The following is a 12343-nucleotide window of genomic DNA, read 5'->3' as shown; positions in this document are numbered from 1 at the left end:
TTGGCCTGCCAAGATTTGCAAGTTTGCAACTACTTGGTTAATGGTTGCCTAAAATAGGTCTGTGGAAAGAGATATTACGATGTAATCTAGGTAAATTGAAAAGAGATTCCTAATCTGCCTAGCAACCAAGCAAGGAAACAAATCGTGATTGGAAGAACTTTACCATTTAATTTATTGCATGGAGATCCAGGACTAACTTGATTGGCTGATTATTATGAATCGCAAATCAATGGGCCAGTGAAGCAAGATAATGACTTGTTACATATATTTGGGTCTTTCATCTTATTAGTAAGATCAGGCTATTGATTGGACAATCTTGTATGGTAGACCTGTTATAAGGAGCGTAGTCTCCGTAGATTTTACTTAACTCCGATGAAACCATTAGTTCAGACAGAGAAACGTGTCAGGTGACAATTTCCGGAATTCCAGTCGACATCTAACATTACATTAACAGCCATATGTGAGTTTATTCAAACATACCATTCGGATTTAATGGCCATTCCAACGGACGGCAGTGCATAGGACTCTTCAGAAAGATAAGTTATACCATCAATATATATACATTGGATGCATACTGGTGTCCTAATTGAGATAGAGATATATATATATATATATAGAGAGATCCGAATGCCTTAATTGAGACGTTGCTTAGGAACTTCTTTTAACAACAGGTGCCAAATTGGGTGCAGCCAGTTATGAGCCTGGTCTTATGGACTGAATACGAACGCTGATACAGATCCAATGGGATAAATGGGGTTCTGAATTATACATCGTATATACTTTATTTGTGCATATATTACTGTCAATATGAGGACTAATTGAACTGTCCATATAACATTGATCAACATGTTGATGTGCCAATATATGACCTGATAAGTGCATACCTGCCTAAAACCAATCCGGATTTATATAGTTTTGGGTAACATGGTTTTTATGTATTTATAAAAGTATTCTGTTTTATGGATTTTATTGTTTGAATAAACAACATGGTAGATTATCAGCTCTTCTCTACTTATTTTTTCTTTTTTTGTGATTTATGTACGTGGCAATTTCAGCAGATTGACAAGTGGGAGCTGCAGATAAATAGTTTCTTCCCGAGATTTATGGTCATTTTGCACCTGTGATCCTTGTTGTGTTTTCCAAGTTAACAGCCTCAATTCAGCTGAACTCAGAGGTTCAAAAGCAGACCTCTGAAGAATCTCCAAAACCAAGTTTAAATCCCAGGGGGCCAGAGGCACAACATATGGCAGTTGTATCTGCAGCACTCCCTGGAGAAAAGTTTGCACATCCGGAAGGACTGTGAGCAGACACTGGAAAAACAGGGAGAGAGACAAACCTGGACGGACCTTCAGAGAAGAGAGCCCAAGACATGTTTCCAAGCCCGCCTGCAAAAAATCCAAAAGACGAGGCGACCTGAAGGAGTAGGTCCTGAAGGTGTTAAATGAAGCCCTTGAGATTGAGAATGGGACGGAAGGATCTGGACCCCGTCTCTTTTGAGAATCCGTAACCTCGCAAATAACTTCCCGCGGAAAGAAGAGATGTGACCGACTGAAGCATCGCCTGTCTTCTTTCCAACTTCCATGGCAGGGAGGAAACAAAGAAAAGATGAGGAACGGGTTCCAACAGGTCTATTATGTACCCTTTGCACACAATCCCAAGAACCCAATTGTTTTGGGAGGTCGCCACCAGGGCTGCCAAGAAGAATTCAGGGCCCGGGTACAACAAATTCATGGGGCCCCCCCTCATAGTCAAGTAAGCCCCAAAATTTTTTTGCGCCGCCTTACGGCAAAATTTTTGGGAGGTGTGGTCATGCATTTGGGGGTGTGGCAAACGTGCCATTGGGGGCGTGGCTAACATCAAAACCACTAGGCTCTCAATTCGCCGGAGCGTCACATATGTTCAAGCACTCCTGACTTTCAGGACATCTACCACCACAGTGTAGTATACAAACAATGCAGTGTGTACACAAACAGTTCAGTCTTGGCCTACACCTTACATTGGGCACAACATTCACCAAAAATTGGTATTGTCCCTACTAAAAATCACAACATTTCACACACTGTGCTGCTCTCTCCTACCTGTTCTTCTCACTTTCTCCACCTGTGGCTGCTGGTTTCTTTAGTTGTGGCTTGTCCGGATCCAGAAATGTTGAAGGACCTATTTTGAAAAAAAAATGGCTACATTTAGAAAATTACAGCCAGCCCCGGCGTTAAATCAATAGCACCCACGATTAATAATTAGGCCTTCCTCCAGCCCCAACATTAAAATAATACTATTCACATTTAATAAATAAACCTATTTCCCTTCCTGCAAACAGCCCCAGCAATACCTATTTCCCGCAACCATCACTGCCATGAAATAATTCATAGTCACATTTAATAAATAGACCTCATTCTCCCTAAACTCACCCCAACATTCAATAGCCCCCAAACCACCCCATCTTAAATTAATAGTCCCCACTATTAAATTGCCTCACCATCACCCTACAAACAAAATAGCGCCCATTAATTAGCCGCCACCTACCTCACACACACTACATTGCAACAAGCCCCCTGTGCCATCACACACACAATACTGTGCCCCTTCATCACAACTACACTGTACCCCCTTATGCTCACACTGCGACCTCCATGCTGCTTTTCCCCCTTCTTTTTTACTTTGTTCCTCTCTCCCACTTTTTTTCCTCCTCTGTTCCTCTCTTCCACTTTTTTTTCCTCCTCTGTTCCTCTATCCCACTTTTTTTCCCTCCTGTTCCTCTCTCCCACTTTATTTTCCTCCTGTTCCTCTCTCCCACTTTTTTCCCTCCTCTGTTCCTCTCTCCCCAATTTTTTTTTATTCCCCTGTGGCTCTCTCCTTTTTTCCCTCCTCTGTTCCTCTCTCCCACTTTTTTTCCCTCCTCTGTTCCTCTCTCCCCAATTTTTTTTATTCCCCTGTGGCTCTCTCCTTTTTTTCCTCCTCTGTTCCTCTCTCCCACTTTTTTTTTTATTCCCCTGTGGCTCTCTCCTTTTTTTCCTCCTCTGTTCCTCTCTCCCACTTTTTTTTTTATTCCCCTGTGGCTCTCTCCTTTTTTTCCTCCTCTGTTTCTCTCTCCCCTTTCTTTATAGTACTGTCCCTCTCTGTTTTCCTCCCCTTGCCTCTCCGTTTCTTTACTTGCCTTTTGTCAACTTCTTTCTTTTCTGCTCGTCTTCTTTCTTCATGCTGGCTGCGGCGCTCCTCACTGACTGACAGGCGTGACTTGATGACGTCACGCCCGGCAGTCAGTGTGAATGGAGGAGAGGAGAGCAGGGACACGGCGCCGCGCGATCACGTGAGTATTGGGTTTTTTTTGTTTTTTTTTTTCTTCCAGCTCCCAAGAAACCCAAGACCCTTCCCCCCGCGGGAAAAAAAATAAAAAAAGTTAAAAAAAAATATCACAAAAGAGAAAAAAATAAATAAATAAAAAAAATTAAATTAGCAGCGAGGGCCTGGCCCGGGCCCCCTGGCATGGCCGGCCCCGGGTAAACTGTACCCGCTCCCCCCCCCTCTCGGCGGCCCTGGTCGCCACCCATTGATCTATGAACAACTGAAGGCGATCCCCTACCCCCGCAGCCGTGAGGAGAGGAGGGACGCCTCTTGGAAAAATGAACCTCTGCCCCTGAGCGCTTGTCCTTGTGAACCAAGAGGTTTTCCCCTAGTGAGCGATTGACCCCTAGAGATCGGGCTTCCCTGAAAGGAGCTCCGAAAGGAGCCAAATCTAGGCGTCCGCCCTCTGGAAACATTAACTGGGAGAAAAGTACTCTCTCCCCCACGGCCTGATTTATCTTGTTATTTAGTTCTGGACCGAAGAGCACGGATTTGGAATTTGATAGGGCTGTAGTTGCTTACAGGCTGTACACCTTTAAGAGAAGCCTGACCTAAAACTACTTAGTCTTTCCCTCCTTAGAGTTCAATTATAGAATTCTCTATTACAAAATGTGAGGCATATCAGTAATATCACTATATGTAATATATATATATATATATACACATATAAAAAATCACCCCAAAAGAGGCTCAACAGTAAAGAATCAGGAGAGGGAGGGAGTCACAGCTCAGCCATTTACCTCTCCAGCCCAGCCGCGGTGCTCAGAGTGCTATCAGGATACCCTGCACTGTCACCGCCGGCTGCCTCTGAATGGTGCCTCCATATGGCCACGGGAGATCCAATCCGCTTCAGCGGGGGATTTGGTATCTCCCTATAAAGGGCGCTCTCATAAGTGGGACTTGGCGTTCTCTGCTACCTGCAGCGCAAACCTGTAGGGTACCTACCATGACCCCCACGCATTGCGCACTGTCACTGTGCTGAGGAGCGATGACTTGTGCCCCTACTGCTGTGACATTCCAAGAAAGAAGAACTCGGAACGCTTCTGCGTCCCTGGCTACAGATGTAAGCGCTGCCCAACAGCACTTACATCTCTCTAACTAGTGAAACTAAGAAAACAAACAATAAAACTAGCAGTAAGTACTGCGGAGCAGTACTAAGGCAGTCCAACTCCTTGGGCACTTAAACTACACTGAGGCTAGTAGTGGCTGCAGAGGGGCGGAGTCAGCAAGTTAAATAGTTAAACCTAAGTGCCAACTACATGTGCCCTCATACAACCCATGGTAGCAGTGTCCCCCAGAGTGGACGACTGTGAAAATCAGATATATCTTTACAACATGTATGCGTAAATGAGCCTAGTTGGATGCATTTGTGTCAAAAAATGTAGATGCATTTTACCGCTACTATGCCTATATGCCGTGCAAATCATCATACATGTAATTGTGTGTGAATGCTTAAACCATACTGTTGATAGGTCAGTCATCATATTAATGATGATGACTTGTGTTTTAATGTAGTGTTGAAAAAAAAAATATATAACTATAATAAAGAACAAAAACAGAACAAAACGGTGGAACCCCCACCCCCCAAAAGGTGTTTCCAGCAACAACTTTTATTGTCTGGGCTGGTAACACCATATTTGAGAGGGGTGGGGGTGAACAGTGTGGGGTCCCACTAAAAAGAGCAGCTACCAGCACTAGGCTATTACAAGCTGAGCTGGTGACACTATAACAGAGTAACCTGGAGGTCTCATGTCAATGTCTGCTCTAGCCTTTTTAGCACAAGACTGAATTCCTTAAGGGAAATCTGACCAGCAAAAAATAGGCCCCTCTAGACGAAAAACTGCAATGTTCTGCAAGCACTATGGCTTTGTAATAGATAAATATTAGCTTTTTTTTCTCTTTGCTGATCACTGGTGCCAGCAATCCCTGGTCACCCTAAACTGTTTAGGTTGTAGAACTACAAGTGCAAGCATACTCATGGCTGCCACAGCATGCTGGCACTTGTAAAACTAGATGATTTAAGGACTTTGATAGCCTGGAAAATTTTCTCAGACAATATATGTCACAATTGTGAATGTCTATTAGAGAGGAATTTAATTGAGGGAGCTCACAGTAAGTCAAGATATTGCTCAATTGAGGCAGAAAACGACTGGGAGTTCTGAGCTGTGTATTTTTACAATTAAGGTAAGCATAAAAGGAGCGATTTTACATGGGTTATTCATCAGATTCCCATTGGAGTCTATAATTGCGTATATCCCATTTCTTGTATGTTTGTCTCTTAGTTTATTAGCCAAGATCGAGTCTGTCTTGTTGCCCTTGTCAAAAAACTGCTTTTGGAGCCATTTGAGGGTTTTAGCAGCTTTTTCTGAGACAATTGCATCCAACTGCCACCTAATAAAGACGAATACACGATACAGTATTGCTGGTGGGACACCTTTTATGTTTAGAAGACACTGCGCTTCTTACCTCTCCCTACTGCACCTGCTCAGAGTTGCTTTAATATTTATCAATTTCTAACAGTGGCTTTATAAGTCTCCCAAATTGCAGTGATGGGGATATCTTTGGGCAGATTAAACTCAGGAATTGACGATGGCCTGATCTCAGCAAGATGCATGCGACAGAGCAGGTGGTTATAATCAGGCCTCCAGTCTGGGTGGAAGCTGGGGACGCCTGTGAGGTCCAGTTTGAAAAAGGTAGTTGCTTGGTCAGACCAGGATATGGAAGTTCTGTTTTATTATTACTACAAGAGTTCAGTAATGTAACTAGTTTTATTTCATCAGATAAAGCAGCTATGTTAATTTCAGTGAAAAGGAAACAATGACAACTGCAAATAGCCAAGTGTGCTTTTTCCCTATTTAACGTGATGTTTTTAACCACTTCATTTTAAACCTTTTTACCAGTCCCTTGAAAAAGGTAAAATGAGCGTTAATTATTGTTTTGAGCTAATGGACTATATTAATGAGGTTCCTGTTACAGTAAAGCATTCCCTCACTATTCATCTTGATTGTACCATGCTGCCATCTACACGGTGGTCACTGATACAGGTTTTAGTTAATGCTATAAAATACTGATAATGTACATTTAAAATTATCATAATTGGTTTTCTTCGATTATCTGTGCAAGAAAGATAATAGTTCCATGTTAACAAGTAAAACAGAGCAGAAACAATTTTGTAGTAGCAAACTCCATGTGAAGCGATATTGGGTTAATTATTATTGTGCGCTTTTTGTACATAAATGTCCTTTCTAGCATTGTTTTTAATGAGAACTGAAAAGTGTAGGATAGGACAAGAGAATAAAATAAGACCATGTTGATTAAAAGTATAAACTGTTACACAGTCAGACATTTCAAACATTATTCAAAATTTTATTCTCTTTGTTGCCGAATTACAGTATATACAATAGTCGATTCAAATATATTCTGTACAAAATATTAAATTGTTACAGTTTAAAAATTTGAGTTTCTAGAAAAGTGCAAAACATTTTAAAAACATCCACAATCACCCTGTACATAAAATAGAGCAGATATACACACAGTCCTTTCAGCACCAGAAAGGTCCACACTATTTCTTTCTGCAAGTGGTTGGTGTACCCCCTGCCGCTGAAAGGCATAGAATTATTAAAATTTCAGGTCACAAGCTCACTCTGTAGAAGACAGGTTGTACACTTCAAAATAAAAACAAAATATATTGCACAAAATACACAAGGAAATTTCAGTACAAACCAGTAAAGTTATTATTTTCAAAAGGTAGATACATAAAACCTCTATGAATTGTCAGTAGAAATTTGGGAATATTTATACAAGTAAAATAAAGAAAAAAACTGGAGCAACTATAGTTACATTAGGATTTCATACTTACTATACCAGTTTTTTTTTACCCCACTTAAATGAATATAACCCATAGTATCTAAGGTACAAACACATGCATTTTTAAGTAATGTAAAGTCAGTTTTCAATAAAATAAAGGTCTAGATTCTTCCTCCACTTTGTGGATTAGAAAATAGGCAGACGCAATTACAGTAACAAAATGAAGTACACATGGTGCAATAATATATTGTGAGATAATATAATATTGCCATTTCTAGAGACCATGATCATAACAACACGCAAAAATAACCTATATTGCACACGGCAACATCATAGACCAGCGTTGCTGAGAGGGATTAGAAATGTGTAAGAGCTTTAAATACATAGAAAATAGGTTTTGGTCAAAGCTATTAGTTACCATTTCCAAACAAACCCTTTCACACTCCCAATACTGGAAGACGTTACATTTTGATTCTGTTATTTGTACTAATGTCAGTGTTGTATGATGCTTCTTTAACATGAAAAACAATTAGACTGCATGTAGGAAGCATAGACCTGGCAATGCATAAGCAGCAATTCTAACAGATAATTGTATAGCCCATGGGTTAGGATCTTGATTTAATGTAGACAAGCTATACATATCTGAGAAAATTATATATGTAGTGTAGACAACATTTTAAAGGGATTTTCCACTTTACGAATCAGTTTTACTAAATTACGGTTATTGGAAGACGAAAATATTACATGGTGACCCTTCCACTGGACCCCTGACGTTCACTTTATTTAGCAGGGTCCTTGCACTTGCTTATAGCCAGGCCCTCTGATGTTCACCTTTGGCACCACTCATCTTCCTGTAACAGGGGTGATATAGCACATCTACACAATACAGCCAATTGTGGGGGATGCACAGTACTATTACCTGTTTTATTTATGTTTAGTAAATGCAAATAAAGTATATTAGGGAAGAAGCAAAACAACAAATATATAAAAATGCTAGTTCTGTGAATGTTTGAGACCGACATTCAACAGAACTTTAATTGGAGATTTAAAATGGTCACTATTTGTGCTTTTAAGCAGAATAATAAAGCTGCTTTTTCATTCTGCAAATAATGTAATTTATTCCAACAATAATTTACTTAAGATGAAATCAAATAAGTATAGTAAAAAATAAGCGTGAATTATTCATATTTTCAATGAAGGTACGTAAGTAATTAAAAGGCTGGATTTCTATATACAAGTCGTACATTGTTCTCGTGACCTTTACTAAAGCAAATTATAACTTAAAACTAATGTTTAATAGCACTCCAATATGCTACAGAGAAATTCAGATAATTAGAAATAAATATATGGCTTTGTGCAACCGTGACATAGATTTGATTTGTTTCTCCTATTTACAAATATTTTGGACCCCATTATAATTTTGTATCCACTGGTAGACTCTATAAAAACAATTATTGTAATATTTCACTAACAAAACAGTATCCACCAAGTCTGGTATTTGGATATAGAGCAAGCAACACGCTAAGTTATATATCATGGTGCCCTGCATGTCACCCATCACCTATATAGCCAAACAGTTCATTAGGAAATAGTCTAGAGCCGGGTTTCCCAAACCCAGTCCTCAGGGCTCCCTAACAGTGCAGGTTTTCCATATCTCCTTGCTGGAGCACATGTGTATTCATTACTGACCGACACATTGTAACAGATCCACAGGTGGTCCTAATTATTTCACATGTGATCCGGAAAACCTGCACTGTTAGGGAGCCCCGAGGACTGGGTTTGGGAAACCCTGGTCTAGAGACATCACTGAGGCATGAGATCCTTGTAAATTGATGGATATTGGTTCAGCTCACAAAATGGCTGCCTCCATTGTGTGTAGGTGAGGGATGCCCTTTAAGCAGCATGTGTGGTCTGTATGAAAGCAATACAAATGTACACCTTATACAGTTTGATATTTGTTACTGGTAAAAAGACGTACAGCACCGAATACAATTAAAGCATAACACATTTAACCTCAACATAAATAGATTTGATTCACATATATTCTGGAAGCAAGCGCATATACAATAATTAGGTGTTTGAAATAGATCACATATTAGTTTATTACTCTGGCAAGGCTTAAAAAAAACCCAAAAACCTCTAAATAAATATGTAGTATGATATCCATTTACCCAAACTCTTGTGCTTGTGTCACTCCTGATAGGTGTGTTACTACTTCAAGCTGTGCATCCACATGTTAGACGCTAGTTACACCTGACACTGCATACATGAAGCAGAGATGACAATCTCATAGAGGACCTGTCGAATGCCTACAAGGTTCATATACACACAGTTGCTGCAGGGGTTGATGGGACTGGCTTCCTAAAAAATAACTACCCACACACAACTTTATAATACATACGTTAAGTGGGAACTTCAAGTGATTGATCTGTGACTGTTCTTTTTAATGTATTTTGTACAACTGGTTCAAGTAGATAAAAGATTACTACGGTATTCATTAAATCACAGTTTAAAGGGATTTTGTTTGAGTAACATCTATTTAGAGATATATAGTTAGGGCACTTGTTTAATGTTAAAACTAAAGTAGGACCAAATGGTGCTGTTGAGAATATATTTTGTAAAAGCCTATGCCACCCTTAATTAGGCATGTAAAATATGCATAGAAGGCAACCTATATCATACATTTGTCTGGGCCATGTGGTTTACTGTCTATATAAAGGCCAACTTAGTTTTGCCCTAAGGCAGTGGTTCCCAAACTCTGTGCCGTGGCTCCCCGGGGTGCCGAGGCGATCTCAAAGGGGTGCAGCGGCCAGGGCAGGTGATGAGCAAGGCAGGGGACAACTTGGTAATTACTTTTGCTTAGGGATACCTTGAAAAAATTATGGCGAGACTAAGGGTGTCTCGAACTAAGAAAGTTTGGGATCCACTGCTCTAAGGTATAAATCAGAGGTAGACTGGAGAGTTTTAGGTTGTGTAACCCTAGTAGTGTTTGTTTGCCTTTAGAACTATCACTTGAAAAAAATGTTACATCTGGAATGTGTGTGCCAGGCATATTATTTTTCTGTGTGTAGTGTTAAGCTGTATTTCCTGTGTAATGGGCCATAGTGTGGATCTGGTCACTACTGCCCCCGCTTCCCTTCCTATGGCTGGCCACAATCTCCCCATATAAGCTAAGCTGCCCTGCAGGAGTGATGGTAATTGAATTATTACATCCTTCTGTCTACCAACAAAGTGAATCTGTGAATTATTAAAACAATGAGGCTAATAGCTTCTGAATACCTGGAATGAAGGTCCCAGATGACACAATTATCAGAAATGGGTAGAGCCCAGAGAAATGGACATTTTTAGAAATGTAATCGCTATTATCTGAATGAGACAACAGGAATGAGAAGTGTGTCAGTAATCCATCAGACTTCTGTAAAGCAAGGCAGAACTATGAGACAAGTCCATATAAACTATTATTATTTCAGATTACACACAATCCACATAAAATACTTGATTTACAATGTCACAATCCATGTAAATAAGACTTAACTATGCTAAGGGATTGTATCTCCATTGTCTGGATCATGTACTCCTACCTAATACATCCACTTATACCATGGACAAAGTTATAAAACTTAACATTTAAAAGGTGAGTGTTCTTTACTAGCAAAGAGGAATGTAGTCCTACTTCCCAGTAGTGCTTGGAATCTCCAATATGATATACATGATGGTCAGTAATTGAGACATATTGCATTAAACATGTAGTGCAAGGAAAAAAGGTTTCTCATATAGGATATTACAATAAGCAGTTTTTACATTATAAAAACGTTTTTGCTGCTTGAATGGAGAAAACACCTGGCAGCAAAAGAAATAAGCAGCAATTTAAGGCAATATTAAACAAAAATGTACTTAAATGTACATCTTCTCAAATCCATGATGTGTACATGTCAACACTGAGTACATGGTTGTCCACATCAGCAATACACATGCTTGAAGAGGACTTCATCTCACATACCCATAATGTAGTGTTTACAATGCTCCTCACAACAGTATCACAAGGCAGCAAATAGAGACTTAAGAATGTGCACTCCTCTTTCTAAGCATTTTTAGAATGGGATGTAGTGAATTTAGGAGTCTTGTGTGTTGTATTCAGTTTCTCCAGATGATATTTGGCTGAGTCGCCTGCTGGAACCAAAAAGCTTTCTGGAAATTTGACCTGACTTCGCCTAGAAAAACAAAAAAGATGAACAAATAAAGTTTTGAAAAAGCCGCAGTGGAAATCAGGATAAGTAGCAAGTGTAATAAGGGATGTGTCACTACTTAGAAGATCCAACACCGTTATACATGACATCCGTTTCCCCTAGTCCTTTGGAGGACACCAGGTGCCCACCCTTGACGCTCTAGTTTCTGTTTGGTTTGACATGCTGTCTTTTTAGTTCCAGAGAATGTTATTGCTGTCCTCTTTCTCTGTTGTATCTATTTACCTCATACACAAGACATTAAAACAGCTAGAGCAGGCAAAAGTATGGTTCTCAAACTTTGCCTGTATTATATTAGGCCTGCAGAATCCATCACAGACAGGTTTATTACATGAGGTTTTCTACCTTCTAACCAGCCACCTCCATGTACTCCTGTGATAGGGACCCTCCACCAATATGAATGCAGCCAGTGCCGACTGCTGGCAGAGAGCTCAAACTGTCCTAATCATGCAAAGTCTGCAGTAACCAGGGCCCCTGATTAAGTGGCTGCTGCTTCTGTCCAAACAAGAGCTGCATGTACTACACAATGCACAAAAAGAGTGGTCCTTACCCTTTTATGAGACCACTAAACCAAATATATCAGTTACATTATAGGACAAATATTCTCAATATGTATGCAAATGTTTCATAGTTACTCAGAAAGGAAGATATTGGAGATAACATTGTAGTGGGGAGATATTTTTATGCATCTCACACTTGCTGTCTAAACCTATTCAAAGATACTATAGGGCAGGGGTAGGCAACCTGCGGCTCTCCAGGTGTTGTGAAACTACAAATCCCAGCATGCCTTGCCACCTATCTGCTGGTTATCTACTGGCAAAGCATGCTGGGACTTGTAGTTTCACAACACCTGGAGAGCCGCAGGTTGCCCACCCCTGCTATAGGGAGTATCTCTACCTGAAAGGCTGACAGAGCAGCTCGTATAGAAGAAGTGAATAAAATGTCAAACA

At 40.1% G+C, this 12343-nt stretch overlaps 1 protein-coding gene across 1 annotated transcript in view; it reads right to left on the bottom strand.

The window, feature by feature from the left end:
* Positions 1-6683: 6683 nt before the first annotated feature.
* Positions 6684-12343, bottom strand: part of NBEAL1 (neurobeachin like 1) — a 119056-nt gene continuing 113396 nt past the window's right edge. Inside the window, exon 56 of the mRNA XM_075180152.1 lies at positions 6684-11360. Coding sequence (XP_075036253.1) covers positions 11262-11360 — 99 coding nt within the window. The 3' untranslated portion in view covers positions 6684-11261. The remainder of the gene's footprint in view (positions 11361-12343) is intronic.

Source organism: Mixophyes fleayi, chromosome 7 (genome assembly GCF_038048845.1).
Source record: "Mixophyes fleayi isolate aMixFle1 chromosome 7, aMixFle1.hap1, whole genome shotgun sequence".
NCBI lineage: Eukaryota > Metazoa > Chordata > Amphibia > Anura > Limnodynastidae > Mixophyes > Mixophyes fleayi.
Note: the sequence above shows the minus strand (reverse complement) of the source record. Positions and strands in the feature narration are given on the sequence as shown.